A 25,230-nucleotide genomic window follows, 5' to 3' on the forward strand; every position below is an offset into this window, starting at 1 on the left:
AGCGCCCTTGCCCTCCCAAAATAGGTTGAACAAGCGGGAATCATGTGCACTCAATCTGAGAATAGAGGTCCAAATCACAACGCAAACATATGCAATCAATTTTGTAGTACAAAGGCCAAAAATAGGCTTGGATAAGAGCTAGGAGAAAACAAACTAAGGCAAGGGCACAAAAAGTAGTGTAAAATTGTAACAGGGTTACAATTTATGACACTACATTTAGGCCCCACTCTAGTGGGAGTATGAGCTTACACGCATACTCATTGTAAGGAGAAGAGAGAGAGAGAGAGAGAGAGAGAGAGAGAGAGAGAGAGAGAGAGAGATGAGTAACTAAGAGCAAGATTACAAGGAGATAAGACATGACTAAAGTCGAGGGAACTAGCCCCCAAGCTTAGGATCTTATTTGACTCAATCACATACAAGGACACACTAAACAAAGCAAAAACGAACAAAAAGGCAAAAAGACAAACAAAGACCAAAAGACTAAAGACACACTAAAAGGCTCCAAGTCAACTAGTTGAAGAGACCTCAATAATCAAAATATCTCATTGGCTAATATCATTTTCGGAATGCTATTGCAAGAGCACAAGTGGTCACATTGAAAGAGCAAGAGCATACATCGAGCGAGGAACCATGATCCAACAACTAGCAAGGAGTGTTATGCTATGGTTCTGTTGTGACTTTTTTTCACACATCACCCCATTGCAAACGGGGACCCCCAGTTTTCTACTTTTTAGGGTTTTTAGTCGCCAATATTCTCAAGTCTAGAATTAGGGGTTTTTTAGTGAGTTTTCCAGTACTCCTCAAGTCAGTTGGACCAATTATGATCAAAGGGACATTTTGACATCTCAGAAGTGCTAAAGCAGGCCAAAGGACGAAAAACACAACTACTTAGGGCCAATTTTGACAACTTGCTATTTTTGTGGAATTTTGCTTTTTTTGCTTTTTGATTTTTGATTTTTGGCATTTTGGGACCAATTTGAGAAGTAGCTTCTTCCCTTGCTTTTTTGCTTTTTTGCTCCTTTGCTTTTTCCATCTTTTTCGAAAGTTGACCTAGGATTAGGTCACTCAGGTCATGGCAACAAGGTTCTTGCCTTCAAAATGAAAATTTTGTATCTCCAAGTATGAAAAGCAAGGGAAAATCATCTAGGCCAGGTGTTGATCCAAAGGTTCCAGACAAATATGGCGATGAGCAAGAAAATCCACTAAGTGTTTATGGCAAAGAAAATTTCTAAATGGAGAAGGCAACATCTTGTGCAATGCTCAAGTCCGCCATCATGGAGAAAGCAATGACTTGTGCAATGCTCAAGTCCGCCATCATGGAGAAAGCAATGACTTGTGCAATGCCTAACAGCACATGAGTTCCCCCCAAGGCAAAGACGAGAATGTCCTAATTGCACATGAGTTCCCCCCAAGGCAAAAATGAAAATGTCTTAACTACAAATGAGTTCCCCCCAAGGCAAAGATGAAAATGTCTTAGCTGCACATGAGTTGCCCCCAAGGAAAAGATGAAAATGTCTTAATTACTCATGAGTTCCCCCCAAGGTTGGATGAAAACTGTGTGACAAGAAGCAAATTCCTACCAACACATAGCAAAAACTGTGTGACAACAAGAAAACTCCTATCAACACATAGCGAAAACGATGTGACAACAAGCAAACTCCTACCAACACATAGTGAAAACGGCGTGACAATAAGCAAACTCTGCCCTACACATAGCAAAAATGACTTGGTAGAAAGTGAAGTCCGTCCAACACTTAGGAAAATTCCTTGTCCAAGTAGCAAATCCGCCCAAGGGGAGGATAAGAAAATTGGTTAAGTGTTGATACCTCGGGGAGAAAAAATTCAGAATATTAGCTAAGTGTTGATACCACGGGGAGAAAAAGTTCAGAATATTGGCCAAGTGTTGATAGTTTGGGGAGAAAAAATTTAGGATATTGGCTAAGTGTCGATACCTTGGGGAGAAAAAAATCAGAATATTTGCTAAGTGTTGATACCTTGGGGAGAAAAAAATTCAGAATATTGGCCAAGTGTTGATACCTTGGAGGAAATAAAATTTGAAATTTTGGTTAAGTGTCAAGGAAATTCCCTAAGCAAGATTCAAAGTCTGCACAAAGAGATTGGAAATGACATGCCAACACACCAACTCCACCCAAGAATGAAGCAAACTAGGCTTGATAATACATGAACTCCGCCAACACAAAGAAGGAAATTTCTTGACAACATACAAAGTCCGCCCAACACTTAGCCAAAAATGGCTTAGCAATGTATCAAGTCCGCCTAGGAAAAGCTAAATGACTTGCTAATGTGTGAAGTCCGCAAAGATCAAAAGGAAAACTCCTAGCACATGGTGAAGTTCACCATAGATGAAAGTTTGACCAAGTTTGAAATGCAAAAGAGAAATTTTGCCCAACACTTAGAATATTTTTTCAACACATTCGCCTAGCACTTAGAAAGATTTTTTTAAAACATATGGAGAATCTAAAAGATTCCTTGCCAACACATTCGCCTACATGGACAAGATGAAGACAATTTTGGCCAAGTGTGAAGTGGCGCCAAGGAGCAAGAATGGAAACTTTCTTTTGGAAACCTTCTAGAGGGATAAAGTTGCCATTTTTTAGGAAGATGAGAAAGGGACTAAGTTTGACGAATCCACCAAAAAAATAAAAACATAAAGATGCCAAAAGAGTTCGAACTTCTCAACCTTATATCAATTTCAACATGTCATTTTCACTTTCATTTCTTCAAGTTTGAAAGTTGAAGAGCTCTTTCTCTCCCAAACACAAGGAAGGAAGATTTTTGAACGATAGCAAGATGATTTCTGAGCAAGAGAAAGAATTAATCAAGAGTTTTCATCTTCTAAAAGAAGTAAAAGGCATATTTTTCATCAAAACTCAGTCAAGAATTCATCAAAACTTAGTCAAATGTATAATTTTAAAGTTCAAAATCTGAGTTATTGACTGATTTCCTTCATCTTTTTCTGTCTCAAACACTTATTTTTCTTGAATTTTTACTAAGTGTTGAGTAGATTTTCTCCATTCGTAGTCTGATTTTTTTTTCGCAGAATTTTAATATATATGACAGGCTGAAGGTGAAATTTTAGGACAAACAAGTTCGAAATTAGGATTAAAATCTTGGGATTCAAGTAATATTCATTTAAATTCCATGTCTCTTGCAGGAAGTAGATGACCACTCAAGGAGGACATTCGAGAAAGGTTCAAATGAAGTTTGCCAACAAAGGAATGCAGCCAGAGTCCAAAATCACTTCAAAGTGGAGAAAGGTTGGAGACACCAACCTTGGTCACGTTGATTTCAAGGAATTCAAAAGAAGAATGCACAGACATCAAGGAGTTTTACCAAGGGCAATTGCTCAAAGAATGATGATGAATGGTATAGTCCAGGCAGCCAAATTTCCACCAGCAGTAGAGTGCAGTGAGCTAATTGTAGAATGTGCCATGCACTACAATGTCCAAGATAGGCAAATTATTGCACCCGATGGGAGAGTATTAGCGTATCTTGGAGAACTGGCTATCTAGGAGGCATTCGGGATTCCAAACTACAACAGAACCTCATTCAAAACCAAGGAGGAAACCACTAGTATCTATGAAGAACAACTTGAACCTTGTGCGACAAATATCAACAAACTATGGTTGGAGAGGACTAGGCCTACTTAGAAGAGGATGCCAAAGGACCTTCTTCACATTGATTTCAAAGAAGATAATGGAGATATTGTCTTGCTCCTTAATAGAGTAATGGGCAGCCCTCAGGGTGCTCCATTTGAGGCCTAGATGTATTATTTTATTGATGAAATTACCTCAGGAGTGAAGATGTTCAATTGGGCTAAGATAATCAACAATAACTTGGATGAACAACTGAGAAACTTGGAGAAAACAAAATATTTCTATATGAGTTCTTACATTATTTACCTCTTGGCCAGAAACTATAAGTACATTGGATTGATTTGCAAGGTTGTAGTGGATAATGGTGAAAATGAATTCAAGGCATATGATTGTTACCCACAACTGCAGCTTCATGAGAAGTCTCATTTCAAAAGGGTGAATGATGCATTTTTTATGTATATCACTAGAATACTGCAAGGAAGAACTCACCAAAGACTAACTTAGGAAGCCAAGTACTTGGTAGGCAGATTTGGATCCTGGTTCATTCAGTATCCAAGATTCACATATGTGAGGGTTTAGGGATTTACCAGATGTCCTCGCAGACTTCCAATTTATCCCACCAACAAAATGATATTGCTTGAAGTTTTGAGGCAATTGGAAACATATGAAAGCTTCTAGAGAGCAAAGCACAAGACTGCTATTTCTTTTCCATTTTTTATTGGAAAAATGATTGAATCCTGTTCAACAACACAAGCAACTGAATGTGCAAGGTTGGAAATGTAATGGTATCCATTTATCACCTACCGATCTAGAGAAAACCTCAATCCCCATAATCATATTGGATTAGTAAATGGAGAAGAGTACAAGCATAGGATAGATCTTGAAGACTTTTGGGTGAATGTTGCAAATGAATTTGATATTAGGAAAAGGCTATGGTCAAGATTACTTGTAAATTTGATCAGAACAACTAAGCTTTTTCGTGTGCCTAACTAACTGGAGGATGATGGAGAATACACACAACCACATAATGATGAGAATAGACCTCTTTCTTCGATAAGATGGTCTAATCCAAAACTTGCTGATTTAGCCACTCTGATCTGGCCAGTTGCCAAATATTCACAATGGTGGGTTGATCAACATGTTCAAGTGCTAAAACGAAGAAATATGTTTCTTACTTACAACTTGATGGGCATCATTGAGTCATATTCTTCTAATCATGAAGAAGCTTCTCAAAGTGTGGAGCCACTAGAAAGTACAAATTCAAGGAAAAGAAAGGAAGTAGCTGAAGGTTCTATGAAGTCAAAAGGGAAGAAAATTGTAAATAAGCAAGCTGCTGAAAAGAAATAAAAATCAGGACCATCTCATTCCTCCATTAGTGTTGCATTCATAAATGTGAACAATACGTCAATTCCTGACAATGAACCACTAGGCGAGATGAAAATCCCTTCCCCAATTCATGAAGAAAGGAATGAGGAATCAATTCCACAAGAAGATAAAGAACCACTATCTCCCTCAAATACAAAAACAATTGAATCAGAAAATGAGGAGAAGGATATCTTAGATGAGGAATTCCAAGATGGAATGATTTCCGCTCTTCGGGGAGTTGAGGATAATCTAGGTGAAGAAAGTAATCAAGAAGAGGAAGGTATTGAGCAACCAACAATTCTTGATTAGTTAAAGCAAAGGATGAAAGTAAAGGCACTTGTGGAAGTTCAACAAGAAGATGATACAATTGATTTCCTGGCTAGGTTGGAAAATGTTGCAGTAAAGAAGACAGCCAAGAAGTTTTCTTCAATTCAAAGGGATGAAGCGGGCTATTGTTCAGTTCAAATAGTTGTGCCAAAAGTTGATAAGGCAAAAGAAGATATTACTCATGAGGAGTATGAAATAACATCTATCAACTTAGGTCCAACCACCAAGGGGCAGGAAGTTGAGGACTTGGATAATTCAATCACTTCCATCTAGGCAAAGTTAGAGAAGGAAATAGGAAAGAAAAGGGAGTACAAAAAGGAAGTTGAGCAGTTGAAGAAGTATATCCAACACTTGACCAAACCCATTAATCAAGGAGATGCATCAACTCCCCCGCTCTTGACTCTTCAACAAGAAACAATTGGGGACTTCGAAGAAGGGAAAGTGACAACTGAAGATACTAAAGAATGGATGGCAAGCAGCAGTAAAGAAGTTGTTACATTTGTGGAAAAATTGATGTTGGCATATGGACAAACTTCTTTATTTCTCTCTAGAATTCAGGACATGTTAGAAGTATGGGAAGATCTTCATGATATTCAAGATAGAATAATCCCATGCTTAGAAGTGTTGAAAGGAATTCCCATGTGGGAATTAATAGATGTACAAGTGATTGCAGCTAGAGTTGTATATGATTTGAACACATGGTATTGGGCATTAATTGCAAGAAGTGAAGTTCTGGAAAAGGTAAAAGTTGATGGTGACAAAATTGAGGAGTTGATCAAAGAGATGATTTTCCTTGTGGCCACTGATATACTTGGGAATGAAACAATTTAGGAAAATGAAATGCACGTGGAAAATCTGAGGATCAAAGGTCAGGAGAATTTCTTCACCGTCACCTGACCAATCCTTAAACAAAATTTGACTAAGGTATCAAATTTCTTTTCCATCAAGGATGCCTTTCAGAAACAAGAACTGGAATGGGAGAATGCTTTTGCCACATATGTTGATGACTTGGATGTAATGGAATTCAAGATAAACATGCTGCCACGTCACAATGTAAGAGGTCAATCCTCTTGTGTCCAGGTTCATTGAACATGTTGTTGAAGAAAGAGGATAAGGGCTCCCCGTGCCACTTGTCTTTACTTTATTTTTTCTTATCAAATAACTATTGGAAACCCTAATTAGGGTATTTATGCTTTAATCTTAGTCATTGATCGCTGTTTGATTTGGGCCTTTCATTTGTTTACATAAACTCTATATAAGCCCCTCTTCTCTCATTTGTATAGGAGAGATTTTTGAAATTGTTGCTAAGAACCACTTTGATAATAAAAGTTCATTTACATTGCTTTGAATCCCTATTGTTATCACATGGTTTGCATGGTTTCACATTTTCTTCAACCTAGAGTAGAATTTGCTTTACAAAGTTGTTAAATGAATGCAAAATTTGATAGTATTGATTGGTGAAATTATTGCTCATACTTTTGACGAACAAATGATTTTTGTTCATTTAGTAAAGTTAGCCTAAGCTTATTTTGTGGATGTTTAACTTCTTCTTTGGATAAATATTATTCATTTTGATGGTATTATTCATAGTATGAAAACCTTAAGCACAACCCTTGAAGATTGCACCTACTTTGTGGAGTTGTCCCGATGTGGCAAAGCAAAGCATGGTTGTTAGTTTTACCCAATCATCGCCATCTCTTAAATTCTTAGTAGTATAGAATTCCTAAAACCCTTTCCCTTTTACCCCTTTTTTAAAGTCCAAATTGAGAAAATCCCAAAAACAAAGTAGAAAGTTTTCACAGTGATTAAAATCCACAAGTCCCCCTTGGGTTACCAACTTACATAACCAAACGAACTATATTCAACATTAAAGTTGCTAGTTTGCATTATAAACATTGGAATCACCATATGATCTTTTTTGCAAACTCAACATACACGGTGATTTTATTCAAAAGAGAATAGTGTCTTCTAGGCATCTTTATTTTGTGTTCAGTGTGTCATAAAACATGCACCAACAGGTTCATGGGGAAGGAGAAAGGAAACATGGATTTCACAGGATAGCAAGTTGTGTTAGGCTAGGTGATCCATGAGAGCAGAAATTCTATGGGACAACTTGTGTTATGTTGTGTGATCCGTGTGAAGAGGGAAAAGGAAGAGTCAAAATAGTCTAGTAAGTTGTGTTATGCTAGTTCACTCATCTTGAAAAAGGGGTGCCAAGCAATGTTTTATTATTGCAAGGCAATTGCAAATTGAAAAAGGAGTGTCAAGAGGTCTAGCAAGCTGTGTTATGCTAGTCAACTCATTCTGCAAGAAGGGAAATTGCCAAGCAAAGTTTTCTTAGTACAAGGCAATTGATCGGTGCAAATTGAAAGGATTCTGCCAAGCGATGCTTTCTTATCACAAGGGAAACAATTGGAAAGGAAGGTGTTACTGGGACACGACAACTAGGATAGCTGAACAAAGCATTGTTCATAAGGAAATCTGCAAAAATGGAGCAAAAATCTGCAAATTGAAAAAGGATAACCAAACAAAGCCCGTTGTTTGTGAGGAAATCTTGCAATATGGAATAAGGATAACTAAACAAAGCACGATGTTCATGAGAAAATCTTGCAACATTGAATTGAAAATAAGCAACAAGGAGGCCACATTTATACCCTCCCCTTAAGATGTCAACATAGCCGTATGTTGTTGTTGTAAGGGAAAGATCAAGGATAAACACCTTTAACACCAAGGAGATATTCTTTAAGCAACAATGTACATACACTCCAAGCTAAAGAGGCCTAACTCATTTAAGTAAGGAACAGATAGTTGAAAAGAGATATCTTGCAATAAATGTAAAGGGATCCTTTTGGTGGATGCATTTTGAAAGGAGGAAGAGATCTTTGTTCAAAGACATCAACCTCCAAGAGGTGATCTTTAACAAAAATAACTCCTTTGGCAAAAGAGAGAAGAATGAGAACAAGGATGCACTTTCAACACCCAAGAGAGATCATTTATATAACCACTTTTAAGCAAGGAAGAGGTCCTAAAACAAGGAAACACACCTCCAAGCAAGGATAAAAGATGCTACTCACTAAAGGAAAAGTGAATCATTGAAAAGAGAGAAGATTGAAACACTATCCTTGTCCCCCAAGCCACCATGAATGACAAAGCCCCCAAAAGATTAGCTACTAATGTCACATGGTGAGGAGCAACATAATAGGTCATGAATGTTATTTAGAACGGTGATGAATACTAGAATAGGTCTTGAATGATACTAGAATCAATGAATTGTTGAATTTTCATATGGAAAGCTTGACATTTATTAGTGGTGTGGCCTTCAAGTTGATGATACATACATTTAGAAGAAGTTTCAAGATTTTATTTACATTTCCTTCTTTGTTTGGGTGAAAGAAGGGAAAAATCAACTTGGCTCGAAGAAGATTGAACAAAATGCTCTCTTAGTTGATTATGAGGGGCAAGTGCAGGACGCAAACTTGATTTTCAAATTCCTTATTGAGTCCATAGAGATGGTGGGTGTTGAGCATGTTATCCAAGTCATAATGGATAGTATTAAATTGTTGGACTTTATTGAGGAAAGAAATGAGCACATTTTCGGACACCATGAACCATACAGTCTCTTAACTTGGTAATGGAAGACATTGACATTCAATTAGTGTGGGTGAGAACAATATACGCCAATGGTGAGGAGATTCAGATGTTCATGACAAACCATAATATGTCACAAGGTACTTTTAGGAATATCTCCAATTTGGAGTTGTTAGAGGTAAATTTATGAAATTTCAATAATTTTTTAAATTTAATTTAAAATATTTACTTAATTAAATATTAATTTTTTATAAACTTATTTTTTAAACAGTATTAGGTTGCTAAGACTCAATTCGCATGGGACACAATCATTTTGAGTGGACTTGGAAGGTACAAGATCTATTAAGCGCCACATTTATTAGCTACCAATGGAGTGTATGGAGGCAATCAAATTTAGAGAGGGTCCTGTTGTGACCTCTTTCACACATCGCCCCATTGCAAATGGGGACCCCCTTTTTTTGTTTTTTTAGGGTTTTGCTTTGGCGTCACAACTGCTAATCACCATTTTTTTTTGCAAATGAGGAGTTAGAGTTTTGGGGTCATTCCGAGCCAGATTGAGAATTTATGCTCAAAATTGAATTTGAACGCTGCCAAAGTGTTTGGGAGGTTTGAGGGACGAAAATTGCAATTGCTTTGAGTCAGTTTTGACAACCTGCTATTTTTTAGAAATTTTTGCTTTTTCTGTTTTTTTTGCTTTTTGAATTTGGCATCTGGTTTTTGTTCTTTGAGCTATTTTATTACTACCCATTTTGTCGAAATTTGAAAATCTCACCTCTAGATATAAAAAGCAGGGCTTCGAAAATTTTGCTTTTTTCTTAAATTAGGGTTTTGTTCTTTAGGTCATTCTGATCTTGCCCATGTCTTCAAATTTGAAAAATTTGGCTTCTAAGTGTAAAAAGCAAGGGTTTGAAAATTTTTCTTTTTTCTGAGATTAGGGTTTTGATCCCCACACCGAATTATTCCTACCCATGTTCTCAGATTTAAAAAATGAGGTCTCCAAGTGCAAAAAGCAAAATGAAAATCTAGATTAGGGTTTTTGTCCAAATGAACCAGCAAGGTATGAACATGGCATGAACATTGTTGACCAACTCAAAAGAAGGCAAGTGGAATGGCACATCGAAAATTTTGTCCAAGTTGAAGAAATAAAATAGCAGACAAGTTCAACAAGGTTCAAGGGTAGAATGGCAGACGATCAGTTAAAATGTGGAAGAAGTTTGAGCAGGATCAATTTAAAAATTGTCCAAGAAAAATTGTTCGACAAGTGTTAAACTCCTATCGAGGGTTAACTAACTCATGGCAAGGGTTACTTAACTCTTGCCTAAGGTTAAGATTATTCATGCACCAAAAATGTCTGGCAATTTTCAAAGTGCACTTCATGTCCAAGCTAGAAATTCTTTTGCACAGGCAATAAATTCTTTCCAAGTCCACTTTAAAAGCATGGCATAAGGAAGATATGCAAAATTCGCCAAAGCTTGAGAAAGAATGTAGGGCCCACTTAGGTAAAATTGAAGATGGCATAGAATAAAAATGATAAAAATTTCCTAGTTGGCAATAAAAGATGACTTGGAAATAAAAGATGACATGGCATTCCAAGAGAATAAATTATGACAAGTATGATGTCTTGGCATTTAAACAATTAAAGTAAAAAAAAATTAAAAATAAATAAATTAATAAAAATAAAATGAAAAATTTGGCATGCCTTCCTCAAATTTGAATTTCTAAAAGACGATTTAAAACAAATAAAACTTTCTAAAACATGATGGAAGCTTCTAAGGATAAAATTCTAACTTCTTAGAGGGAGGATAAAACAATAAAACTTTCTAATTTTTGAGAATCTTCCAAGCTTCCTTCTAGAAGAAGGCAAAGGGTTTCAATTTTCCAAAGATAGAATAAAACACAAAGCTTTTGAAAATTGCTAAGAAGCTATAAAGACATGATGCCTATTCATTAATACTTTGTTTGCCAAGAAGTTTGTATAGCAAAGAAGGAAGCATCAAAACTCTGTCAAAATTCGCCAAAGTTGAGAGAAGTTAGTAGCTTCAATCCATGATCAGATTATCCAACTTCAAAATCTGCCATGTCTACAGGTTTGGAGATCAAAGTGAACAGCTCTCAGGCATAAAGATTATTAGATTCATGCCAAAATCTGATCATATTATCAGATTACCTTTGTAGAAGTAAAATAAATTCAAGGGTTTGAAGAAAAAAAATTCGAATTCTTTAGAGGAAGCAACTCCAAAATCCAACTAGATTTTCAAATTTACAGAAGAATTTGGATGAGAAATAAAGCAAAATCAAGGGTTTGGAGAAAATAAGTTCGATATTCTCCTTAAATTCGCCATTGATAACCGTTTAAAGGTGAAAATTCTACTTTGATCATTTCCAAAAGGAAGAATAAAGCAGGTCCAAGGGTTTGAAAAGACTTTCAAAAGATTCAAGTTTGCCATCACCAAGGTTTGTTGATAAAATTCTGAGTTCACCATTGATCATCCTTGAATCTACCTTGGGAAAAGAATTCAAATTTGTACATAGATTTCTCATAAATATTTCAAATTTGCCAAAAACAATTCATCCAAGTTAGTCCAAGACAGCAAATTGAAAGTGGACTTGCCCAAGGAAGAATAAATTCTGCCCTGTCAAAAAGAAAGTAATCTAAATTCACATTGTCCAACTGCTGCTATCATGGTCAGCAAGGAAGTTTTAATCATCTCCAAACCCTCCTTGGAAGAGGAAGATTGTTTATATCTGATATACATGTGATAACCTTCCAAGTTTGAAATGAAGCATGAACCAAAATCTGTCCAAAGATGTGGAAAGTCCGCCCTTTCATATACAAGGAAGAAAATTTGCTGAGGAATAAGACATGTCCAAAGAAGCTAAGCACAAAATTTGTCCAATTAAATCAAGCGAAAATAAAAAAATTGTCCAAGGATATGTGAACTTCGCCCTGCCAAGAGGAAAGCCTTCGAGCATGCCAAACAATCCAAAGCATGAATTTTTTCTTTCCAAGAACAAGATGGCCTGACAAATTGGAAGACAATTTGTCTGATCATACTTCTGAAGCCTACCAAGATGACATGACAAAGAGCAAGACAAATTGTCTAATTATATTTCCAAAATTTGCCAAAGACAAGAGGACATGTGATTGTTCGAACTCTTCCGATCCATCAAACATGAAGGATGATTGTTCAAGAATATTTCAAGTCCGAGGACAGGCCAATTGACATGAAGCATGCCAAGACATAAAGACTGAGACAAATTTGTTCCAAGACACAAACCTTAATATGTCAGACACATTCAAGTTCCTGGTTTAAGACAACTTAAGAGGGAGAAAACATAAATTGGCACATTCACAGTCAAGACATAAGACATGATTGAAAATTGTCCAAGCAAGTTGATCAAACTCAGACACGAATTTGTCCAAGGCATAAATAAAATATGTGAAGATGTCGAATCGGGGACCTCAAATTTGATCCATTAAACAAGAAGACAACCAAGTTGGCACACTATGAGGAAAGACAAATTTTGACAAATTCACATGAATTCAGACCAACAATCAAGCATGAAAATGAATTTGACAAGCACATGAAATCAAGGGTTAGTCAAACAAATGGGTTGATACAAGTTTGATACGTGAAAAATGGCTAAGTGTGGAATTCTCCACAACCAAAAGAGTCAAATTTTGACTAAATGTTGGAGAGGAAACAAGAAGAAAGAAGAAGAACAAAGAAGAAAATAAAGAGGAGATGAATCAATTCTTCTCCAAATCTAAGGCACCTGAAAGAGTCTCCAAGCATCAAGAAAGAAAAGTCTTCAGACTCGGCGAAAGTATGGAAATAAATTCCAAATTTCTTGAAGGATTTCATTTCTGAAGAGTCAAAGACAAGCTCCCACGTGCAACATAAATTGGCGTCAAGAGGAGTATTCCAGACAAATTTCCATACTTAAGCAAATTTTTTGACACAAATTGGGGAATTCAAGGCAACATGTCCAGGTTCATTGAACACACTACTTCTCAGCAAAAGAAGGGGGTGCATCTTGTGCCACTTGTCTCTCATCCGACGGATATTTGATCTATTTTGGGAAACCCTGATTAGGGTTAGGTTGTTTTAATCTCAGCAGTTGATTATAAATCAATCCTGGCCATTGAATTGTAATTGGGGAGCCTATAAATTGAGCTCACCCCTCATTTGTAAATCATAGGAGCATGTTGCAAAACATGCTGAGATAAGCAATCGTTGCATACAATTGCCAAAGTAATAAGTAATGCACTGTTCGAATTTATGGTGATTACCTCTTTTATTTTGGAGTTGGCATGGTTCTTATCCCTCGTCATAGTTTAGATTTATTTCATGTATGTTAGATGAATGAAGGATTTGATAGTTTAGATTGGTGAAAGTTTTTGCTCATATTTTTGTTGGATGGATGATTTTCATGCAATGTGTAAAGTTAGCTTGAGCTTTTGATGTGGATGCTTAACTACTACTTTGAGTAATATTGTTCAATTGTTGGTATTATTCACAAGTGTGAAAATCTTGAGCACAACCTTACAAGATTGCACATGCTTTGCATAGTTGTCCTAAGTGTGGCGAAACAAAGTGTTGTTATTAGCTTCACCCAGTCTTTACTGTCTCCTGAATTCTTAGGAATAGATTAGAATTTTTAAACCTTATCTCCTTTTTAATTTTCTTGAAGTCCACAATCCAAAACCCAAAAACAATAAATCTCCATTGTGAATTGAACGAACCAAGCGTAAGTCCCTTTGTGTATTACTAGCATATCACAACGCCCATTGAGCTTATCCACACGTCAAGACCTGACCGAAGAAACCTTGGAATCACCATATAGTCTTCTTGCAACCTTAGCATAAGTGGTAGTTTTTCAAGAGAGGATAGAGTATCCTTGGGTATTTTATTCTAATGTTCGGTATATGATAAAACGTACACCAATAGGTCCAAAAGGTCAAATCATTGATCTTGGATGACAATTGGGTTCGTCTAGGCTATGCCAAGTTTCTTCAAAGCCAAAGCCATTATGAGTATGATTAGGTTTTCTCATATAGATTGATAAATCTATGATGACCTGGACTCTAAATTGAAGAAATATAGACCATAATAATAGAATGATGGCAAAGAAATAATGTATATCCCATGCTTGTTTTGCTACTAGAACTGCTAACCTAGCTTGAAAGGTTTACCTTAGAGGCACTTCTTGAGGAAAAATTGAATAAATTTTGTTCATTTTGTGTGGTAGGAGATCATGTCTTAGGAGTTATCTTGAAATGCTTTGCATGTTGTAGTTCATGGCCTTTTTTGGGCCATTACATCTAAGGGTTTCAAGTATACTTCAGCATCTTCAAAATGAGCCTAGTGACAATTCTATGACTAGATATTTTCAATATGGACCTGTTGATGTTGAAAAAAAAATACATTCAATGGCCACGTGTCTTTGAAGTAAATAATTTGAGAAAGATCATGTAGATAAAAGGAGGAAGGCACGTGAAGAGAATCCGTTAAGGAACAAGAGCTTCTTGAAGATTATTGAACTCTAGAGGCACATATCATGTTAGAAGTATTTGAGGGTCATTAATAGAAAACAATGAATTTTCTATTTGAGTTGACTCATCCTCATCTTTAGAATCTTTTGTAAACATCTATATATAGCAGCTATTGGTTAGTTGATGTCAATTTTGGATTTGTGAATTGGAGAAGTGTTTTTGAACAAAGGAGAAGACATGTTTCCACCCCAGCTTTTGTGTTAGAAAAGGATAGTTGCACAATTGAAGATGACGAGTCTAATTAGTTTCTCCTTCTGTTGGATGGATTCTTTGAAGCAATTTGTTATGATGAAGCTAAAGAAGTCTAGCTCACTAAAACTCCATCAGCACCATATGAGGATGATTTGTAGGGTTTGTTGCCAAAGATTGATGTTTTCCTTCAACATATTCATTTAATGATGACTAGTGTCCGAAGAAGATGTTGACCTTGAAGCTTTGGTGGACCAAGCTCAAATAAATGCATTTATAATATTATTGAAGCTAATGAAGTGTTTTCAGAACAAGATTTACAACCGTTACTAATGAAGTGCCATTCACATTTATGGTTGAGTACACCAAAATAATGGATGAAGAGTTTGTGTGTGAGTTGATCACCATTCCTAAGGATGTGCTTTGACAAAAAGACCTGCGAGATACCTTCAAAAGTGGGAAAAGTATCTCCATTAGATGTAGATAAATTTTGGTAAATAAGAAGATATCTAGAACCACCAGTAATTGAAGGATTCATGCTCGAGTTTTCCTTGCATGATTGTTTATAGCATTGTGAACCACGGATTTTGATGAATATTTTTTAAAGGTTTCTAGGATGTGAATAACCTCTAGAATCCTAATTTGAACAGACATGTTGCTACTTCTCTTAGTTCATAACTGGTTTTGTTTAGGCAATTTATTTCTTCTTGTTTGTAGGTAGGTATGTCACTTTTGGTCTTTGTCTTTCAATAATGTGTTTCCCTTTTCCATAATGTGTTAGATTTCGTCCTTGTTCTTATTTAGGTTATAGTGGTTGTGTATTTAGGTTTTAAGAAACAAGCTCAAGTCTATTGTTCATTGACATTATCAATTCTTTTTGGCTAATGATTTTGAAGTTTTCTTATGACTCAAATTTGTCTCATGGTTCTTAGAAAGAGCCAAGTATTGCACTCCTATGAAACTCAAATGTTTGTTCTTATCTTTTGCTCAATTCTCATCAAATTAATTATTGTTTGTGTATAAATACCATCGAAGTTGTGGACTTTCTTGATAGTTTGCAAAGTTGTATCTTAGTCTTTTTTTTGGCTAATGATATTTTTAGGTTGATTGAGGTTGCAGATGTTCTGAAATTAAATAATGAGTAAAATCAAAAGTTTTTATAGGCATATTTCTAGATCAATAAAAAAGCATGAACAACGAAATGTGGTAGAATACATGGAACAATTTCAAAGATTTGACTAGGGCAGCCATGGGGTAGAAATAAGAGAACATCTAGAGCAGACAAAAGTAATCATGTGGTAGAAACAAGAGCAGATTACCAAGAAGCTGGCTAAATCCTATCAGAGTTCCACCTTGGCAAGTTCCTATCAGGGTTCCGCCTACCAGAAACAGGGCTAAGACAACACAAACTTCTGCCTGGGATGGCATGGATGAGCACGAGTTCTGGCTAGTTTATGAAAAGTGGCTTAAGTCATGAAATTCTTCCAAGCGGCAATAAGAGGTAGCAAACTATGATGAGGTTTGTGCCAATGATAGCTCAGCCATCTAAGAATTCCAACCCAAAACATGGAAAACTAGCCAAAGAGATCTAAACATTGACCAAGGATATGAAATGTAGCAAGAATGAACAAAAATGCACCTACTTCATAAAGTTGGCAATAACAAACTAAAGTTCTGCCTGAGTTTTAAGTTAAAAGAGGGCAAAAACACAGAAGTTCTGTCCAAGAGTCGAACAAGGTGGTTAATGAGTCCTGGACAGACATCTGCTAGGGTCTAACATCATAAAATTGTGCCAACATGTAAAGGTGAGTTTAAGCAAGCGAGATATGTGTCAGTAGTGGCTATGTAACATTAGACTGATGCCCGTCATCTGAAACCATGGTTAAGATGAACAAAAACTACACCCACAATTCTAGGCATGCTTTTCCAACTGTCCAACCATCTAAAATCTCTGCTCAAGGCTATAAAAACTTGGCATAAGTGATATCAAACTCCACCTAAGTCGTTTGGTGTACTTTTCCAATAGTTTGGCTCTGCCCAATATTTTGATGAGTGGCATAAGTGTCTACAAAGCGCAACCTCCTAAGTTCTTTTCCTTGTCATGGATTTCCAATTACTGAACCATCCAAGGCACTTTTTTCTCTTGGTTGAGCCAAATGAAATGAATGAAATTCATAGATAAATTGGATTTCTTTATGTTGGTTGCACATTTTCAACCATTAAACCACTTCAATTGCCATTGCTTCATGGCAATGCCCAAGCAAGATGCAACTTTCACTTAGATGCTTTAAGTTATTTCGTCCTGTGCTGAAGTTCCTGGACCATTGAAAATTCAATTTCTTTTATTTACCACTCCTTGTCCATGAGTAATTTGCACATGTCGTTAGCCAAAAATAGGCCAACATTTGATGACTTGATACTTTGACCAGGGAGACAACTTAGTTGACAATGATAATATGACAAGAATAACATGGTTATTGATTAGGATCTTGACCTGCAGGTGAAGTTTTATAGGGTTACTAAGTTTGGTACTAACATATGAAAGCTAACTGTTAAAGGCAATAATGATAATTGATAACTAAAATTTATTACCATCCTTGGAGAAGTTGCTTCCAGCAGTAGGAGAAACAGTTCAATAAATTTCATCTAACAGTAACTCTTTACAATGTCTGAGCTCAGAAAAATTGCCTTAAAATATAATCTGGTGTGGTAATGTATGCTGAACATTCTTTGTTTTTCACCATGTACACATTATCCTTGAGCTGCACTTATTGTATTGTGAAAATATTCCATATCAATATAAGTCTTTCTATTCCATTTCTTAAGCATTAAAAGCAGTCTGTTACCATAAATTATTGCTTATGTGTAGTGTTCCTTTAAAACTATAACAAAAGCAGGAAATGATTTCAGGGGATTAAATAATATTTTGCGCGTGGAAATCAAAAGGAGGAACTGTTCTGATTGGGAGATTCTTCGAATACCTTCAAGGTAGCACATCAACTTAAGTTGCATTAATATGTTTGAGAGTTTTTAACCATGGTAGTAAAGACAGCTGTCTGTAAACTGTTTTCTTTCATCTGAAATTGCTCAACTGTTATATTTTTTTCATTAGCATATAGTTAGAATTTAACATTTTACATATATTTTTTTTAGAAGTAAATAATGCATAAGAGGTGATTTTTCTGGCATAGGCCATTAATATCAAGGAGTGAATTTCTCTTAAGAAATCTCTACAAGTATTGGTAGTTCTTGTTACAATTTATCATTCATATTATAATCAATAAGGAAATAGGAGGAACATTATTGTGTATTCCATTGATTGAATTGTGCATACTGATAGGATACCTAGGAGTCACTTATCATTTAGTGGCCTGTGTGCATTAGCAATGCACAGTAGACAATACAAATATTCATATAATTTTAACTATTCCTTGTTTAATCAGCAATATTTAGTATACTGCAACTTGTCATGATAGAAAATTAAACATCAATGGTATGTAAACAATGAAAATATTTATACATTCAGAAGCGTCACTTGTGTTTTCATCATTTTTGTGTCTCAGTTGTTTGTTTTTATAGAAAGTCTAGAATATAATTTCTGTACTTGCTAGAATATGTAAAATAAGTCCAGTTGAGTGCTATATGTTTATATTCAAAGCAAAAATATTTTTGTAAATGCTACAATATTTGAAAGTTTCTTGCCTATTTTACCTTTCGGATGTTTAAATTAAATTAGTACTACCTTATTTTGGTCTGACCATCAATGTGCTTTTTATGAGCATCATATATCAGATTCTTCATCAAACAAATGGCATTATGACTTTCATATCCTAGCCTGAGATGTTTACATTCAAAGTAAACACCTAAACAAAATTTCTATATCCACACTACCTCTTTACAAATGTGTTACAACCGTGTACTCTTTCTATAGTGTGCTGCTAGCTCGTTCAACTGAAAGCTCCTCCAATCACAAGGAATAAATAAGCATTAGTGGACCTCTTATTGTGCAAACCACCCAGCCAATCTGAATCAACAAAGCCCTCCCTATTTATCAAGAATCTTAGCCACATTGTTAGACCCGTGATAAGAAATACAATAAACAGAAGTCCGTCACAAATATCTAAAACCCTTTTTCACATACTTCCAATGTTCTCTACTAAAAGTAGATATAAACCTACTAAAAATTCCCATTGCTTGGTCAATGTTTGGTCTTTTATAAACCATAACATACATCAGACTTCCTACAACACCTGCATAAGAAACATTACACATATTCTTCAAATAATTATCTTAGGACATTGATATGATGATAACTTATTATTGACAGGTTAAGGAATACTAATTGGTTTAGTCATGGGTCACAAACCTTTGCAAAATAATATAAACATACTTACTCTGACTGAGCCAGATCTTTTTGCCAACCCGATCCTTGTTGATCTCCATACCAAAAATGTACTTCAGAGCCCCAAAATCTTTCACGTCAGTGGCCTTAAAAAATTGAGTTTTGAAAGCTTTTTAATCATTTCGTTACTATTTCCAATTAACATGACATCAACATACATGACAATGTTTAGCAATTGATCATATCAATTAATCTAAAATAAACACAATGATTACATTCTAACAAACCCAAGGCCCAATGTGAAAGCATTCAAATTTTGACACCACTTTAGTGGTGATTGCTTTAGACCATACTATGACAGTTTCAACTTGCAAACCAAGTTCTCATTATGTTTTACCACAAAATTATAAGGTTTTTTCATATATGTTTATTTCTCAAGATTCTCATTCAAGAAGGCAATTTTAACATGTATTTTCTCTACTTCTAGATCATAAGAAGCAGCAATAGAAAATAGGAATCTAATAGAATTATGTTTCATTAAAATCTACTCTCTCCAATTGAGAGTATCTTTTTAAACATCCACTACCAACCAGTGAGTTTTCTTCCCTCGAGTAGCTCAATCTAATGCCCCTTCTTTGTAATTAAACCAAGATAAACACCCGAACAACCATCAACATTTCTTGTGGGTCTTGCGAATTTGAGATTTTTTTGGAGGAAAACTTTGTTTAAGAGAGGTCCTGCAAGGAGGCATGTTGATCAAGCATTCTATTTTTTGATTTCTACTCATTGTTGGAGGTTTGCACTTTAGTATAATTAACTTGTGGACAAAAACCCCCTAGGTTTGGAATATCAGGACGGAAACACACAATTCCTTGAGTGATTTCGTATGGGAGTCACCATTGGGTTGAACTGTTGAAAGTTCAGATTGATTTTAATATTACATTTGTATTGAAGGGGCATTATGACTGTTTGCCCTCTCGGGTAAACGGTTAAATGCAGAAAGTAAATGCACAGAACATAATGGAAATATATTAAATAACCAGCCTTTGTATTAATTCCACAGTCCATGTACAATAAGTGCTTATAACATTACATCTGACACGACTAACATGATCCTACTTCGAAGAAAAGGTACACAATATATAATACCCGAAGGGGTGCGACACAACCGTCGCGACTCCAACTACCTACCCGTCGGCTAACTAACTGACCGCCGTAACTCATTATTACCGACGACAACATGAACATAATATAACAACATAACATAATGATTATTCCCGGCAACATAATGGGGGGCAGAAATATAACAGGATTTTGGATGTGATCTACACAAATAAGGAGTGTGCTATCAGTTGGGTACCATATGCCACATAAATCACTGCCATTAGAGCATGATACTGGTCTCCTTATGATTGCTGGTTGCTGTTGATACAATTACATCATAGGTGTAGCAATGAAAAAGGCTTCATATGGTTAGTCACTAGGTTCCACGTATATAAATTACATCATTATTTCCAGGGTAGTGCTGCAACTTGGGGCAGGACTCATATTTGGTGTATATATATGGTATATGCAACTCTTGTATTGTGGTTGCAACGACAATCTGAGTCTAGATTATGGTGTGCAGCTTTTAAAAATCACTATCTCATATAGGACAATGACAATTGTGGCAACTTAATTTTTGGCTCAGGTGTAAAGGATTGTGAAATGTATTATTATCGAGGTTTCAGGACTGCTAGCATGAACACGAGTCCATATTATATGATTGATAACAATCAACCAAAATATTCTTCATTTTCAGACTTAGCCAATCTGCAAATCTTGTTGATATTGTTGTTTAGTTGCACTGTGCTATATCCATAAAATATTTTAATTTGTGTGATCAGAAAACACCAAAAAAGAGGGCATCAAATCAGAAAATACCAAAAAATCAGAAAGTTAATACTTTTTTTGAATTGGGGACATGTTGACGTGTATTTTGTACACAATCATACACAGAATAAAATACCCAAGGGTACCTTATCCTCTCTTGAATAAAGTCTCTGATTGCTGAAGATGTCGCAAAAAAAGGATCAATCAGGGTGACTCCAATGTTCTTTTATGTAGGGTCTCTACGTGTGGATAAGCGCCAGTGGTCGTTGTATTTGCTGTTTCATCAAGGGGCCTTACGTCAATCCGAATTGCAGGAACAAGATTTCCTAACACTAACAAGTTCTCAAAAAGATCAAAAGAGTAGGGCTTGCAAGAGATAAATTCTAATCTAATCCTAACAACAACTCAATGTAGGCTAGACTTGGCAAGGTTCTACCAACTTCAGTATCGCCAAGGAATTACAACTTTACTGAAACTGATGCGATCTTCTAAGGTGAGTAATGATTTTTCAAATCATCAAGAATCATAGGTACTACCATGAAGGTACATATCAATGACTGAATGATGAATGAAGGTTTATGCAATCCAAATATTTCCATCCGATCCAGGACAAAGTGTTTGAAGTATTATGTACTATTCTTGGCAAGAGGATTGCAGTTGAGACAGATGTGGATTTGCAGGAATTAGAAGAAAGAGTCAAGGTCATCTTTTGCAAAGATGAGAATGTTATTACAGATGAGCAACGGGATCAGATGTTTGCTACCATGCTCCTGATTGAGAAAATCAAAGAACTTGAACCTGGATGGGACACTGCTCTTCTCAAGGCTTTCGATCAGGTCATCCACTTGGAGGAACGAATGAGGAATCTTCCCGAGATTCCAATTGCTGAGATCGCGGGAATTGTGTCTAGATTCATTGCATATGCTAAGAAAGAGCATTGGAAGGGAAATAAGATTCTAGAAGAAAGGTTGTTATAGATGATGTGGCACCTTAATTGTCATTGGTCTATGTCTCCTAGATTTTTGTGCCAAAATTTAATATTTGGCTATGCATTTAATATTGTTCAATAAAAAGGGGACTATTTGTAATAAACCCTAATTAGGGTTTAGGTGTCATAATCTTGGCCATTGATCTTCTTTTGATCTGGACCGTTCATTGTAATTGAGGATGCTATTTATACCCTCATTCATTTTCATTTTGATATATAGATAGATATAGAGATAGAATTAAGAGAGAGCAATAAGAAATAGTTAGAGTTTTTTGAGAAGCAAATATTTTGTAGCAAGATTGAGCTTTGAAGAAGGAATTTCAAACAATTGTTGTCCATGATGGCTTTGAGATCAATAAAATATTGAAGTTATGGTGTTTTATTGCAATTCTTGTGGTTATCTTCATGGTTGTTTACTTTCTTGAATCATTCTTAGTCAAAGTAGTATTTAAATTTGAAGGACTAAGTGTTGGGCTTGATCTTTGGTGAGATTCATACTCCAAACCACTAGCTTTTTACTGATTGTAAGGACGCCTTGTGTGGTTGACTGGAAATATTTGGATTGCATAAACCTTCATTCATCATTCAGTCATTGATATGTACCTTCATGGTAGTACCTATGATTCTTGATGATTTGAAAAATCATTACTCACCTTAGAAGATCGCATCAGTTTCAGTAAAGTTGTAATTCCTTGGCGATACTGAAGTTGGTAGAACCTTGCCAAGTCTAGCCTACATTGAGTTGTTGTTAGGATTAGATTAGAATTTATCTCTTGCAAGCCCTACTCTTTTGATCTTTTTGAGAACTTGTTAGTGTTAGGAAATCTTGTTCCTGCAATTCGGATTGACGTAAGGCCCCTTGATGAAACAGCAAATACAACGACCACTGGCGCTTATCCACACGTAGAGACCCTACATAAAAGAACATTGGAGTCACCCTGATTGATCCTTTTTTTGCGACATCTTCAGCAATCAGAGACTTTATTCAAGAGAGGATAAGGTACCCTTGGGTATTTTATTCTGTGTATGATTGTGTACAAAATACACGTCAACAGGACATTACACTCAACTAAATGCTAGGTCTTACATCTATTTGGAGCTATCATCTATTGCCTCTATCTAAGACTCATTCTCTTTTGAGAAATAGCTTTCTCCATGGATCTAGGTTCATTGTTAGGAGTCAGGACATGATAAAGCAAATACAGAATACAAATTTAGTGGGCTACACTCATCAACTTAATTCTCTTGCCTTGTGGACTTGTGTAAGGTTGTATTAAGAGGTTCTTGTTCTTCCTTTAAATTCTCTATTTGAACTTTGTTCTTCCTCTACATCTTAATGTCTAACTCATTGTTCTTCCACCTGGGTATCTTCATACTTCTCAATTTTGGTTTCAAATTGCACAGTTTCTTTCCCTTTTCTTTTGGCTATACCTGATTAGACTTAACTCTAAGTTCCTTGAAAATTACATTTTCAGAATATACCATTTTCAAAGTGAGGATTCCAAGGCTTATACCCTTATCATTATTGCCATAACCAATTAAAATACATTTGTTAGCTTTGAAATTCAACTTAGATAATATTTCTTTAAGCACGTAAATAAAAGACTTACATCCAAATACTTTAATGCGCAAAACAAAGGGTTTTATTGCTTATCCATACTTAATATGGTGTTTTATCAACCAAATCTGAACAAGGTGATCTATTAATCAAATAACAAGCAGTACATACAACCATAGCTTAGAATTAGAAACATTGATTCAACTAAGCACCACTTGATGCATTTTTGGCTTTTCCCATTAATGTCATGTTCATCCTTTTTTGGTGCCATTTTGTTGCTGCTTTACTTATAGTTGTTATCTCCTTTACAATATCAACCTGCCTGCAAAAGTAATAAAATTCTCTAGAAAAGTGCTCCCATAAAATTCATATTATCATTGGACTGTTTTTTTGAAAGGGTGGAATTTTTTAAGTGTGCAAACAATTTCAACCTCTAGTAACAAAGTATTTTTATCCCTTTTCTGATCTGCTTTGTATGTGGTCTGTAGTGTAAAGTGCCATGCTTAATTTATTTTAACTGTGGTTTCATGTATGCATTTCCTTCTGCAGTGTTCGAGCAGTTGTTGCATTGAATCTTCACAACTATGCTAGCGGACGAAATCCTTGGGGTCACCCTAGCCCAGACTACTTGGAGAAGGTATAAAATCCACTACTGTTTCAGATACTGTAATCAGCTTGTATTTAAAAAGCTTCTCACAGGCAGTGCAAAATCTTCAAGCCTTATTCATTACACCACTATATATAACAGGCAAAGTTTTAACTCATTCTTTGGACTGATAGAAGCTTATTATTTATTCTTTTCTGTTTTCATTCAACTTTATACTATTTGAGATTTTTTAAGATTAAAATGAAGAATCTTACAATATTGGAAAAAAGTACATTCCCATAGTTTTAAGTCCAAAAGGTTCACGATGCAAGGGACAAAAACTACTAGTCTATGTTGCTATTGGTAGTTATCATTGTGAGTCTTTCAAAGTACTTAAAGACGGGATTTTACTGTATGTTAAATTGGATTTGCCATTTTCCTGTCAGCGCTCATGTTAACATGCAATACATTTGTGGCTGCAGTTTATAGTGTTGTTTGGTTATCAAGACTTTATGGATCTTTTTCAAAATATTAAATCTAAATTTTAGGGTCACTGGCTAGCAAAACCAGTTTGATGTATACTGTTCAACTTTTGTAACCCTGGCTTTGACCTTGTGACCAAGCCTAGTGGTAAACTTGAACTTGCATATCCTCCTACACCTAGAGAAGTAAACTTGAACTGTTCTTGTCTCCTTGTAATACTTTCATAATTAATATTATTCACTACTCATTTTTTATGATCAAAAGAGAATATGTATTAAGTTCCAACTCCAAATATTTCTCCAAGGAGCAATCTATTGGTTTAGCATTATCATATGTAGGCTAATTATCAATGTATGATAAACATTGTTAACTCTTCCAATGTTCATTTGAATGCGAATATAAAACTCTCTTCATAGTCATACTTATTGATGCAGAGGCCTACCCAAACTCCTAATAACAAGCCCAAATAAGGTTGGGCTAGTGACCCTTCAACTACTCACAAGGGTCCTGCAAGGAAGGACTCTACACCTTGGATGAAACTACTCACACGCTCACTAGTCATGGGCCTACTCAAGATGAGTAAAAGGCTTCAACTCTTCAAAAGTACCTTACCGGTGATCCCTACTCCTTGGGATTTTGTATTTGGCCCACACATAACATCTAAGACCTCTTTCAAGCACTGGTTTTGATCTTGGGCATCAAACCCTAATACCTCCTTTGTAAACCTACCCCTTCGGCTAGTAGCCCTCCTGTACCAG

The 25,230-nt window shown here is 35.7% G+C and overlaps 1 protein-coding gene across 1 annotated transcript in view; it reads left to right on the forward strand.

Annotated features, from left to right (window-relative positions):
- Positions 1–25,230, forward strand: part of LOC131049199 (diacylglycerol kinase 7) — a 96,642-nt gene that overhangs the window by 59,529 nt on the left and 11,883 nt on the right. Inside the window, exons 9-10 of the mRNA XM_057983241.2 lie at positions 17,554–17,631; positions 23,953–24,040. Of these exons, the coding sequence (XP_057839224.2) occupies positions 17,554–17,631; positions 23,953–24,040 (166 nt within the window). The remainder of the gene's footprint in view (positions 1–17,553; positions 17,632–23,952; positions 24,041–25,230) is intronic.

This window comes from Cryptomeria japonica, chromosome 5 (assembly GCF_030272615.1).
Source record: "Cryptomeria japonica chromosome 5, Sugi_1.0, whole genome shotgun sequence".
NCBI lineage: Eukaryota > Viridiplantae > Streptophyta > Pinopsida > Cupressales > Cupressaceae > Cryptomeria > Cryptomeria japonica.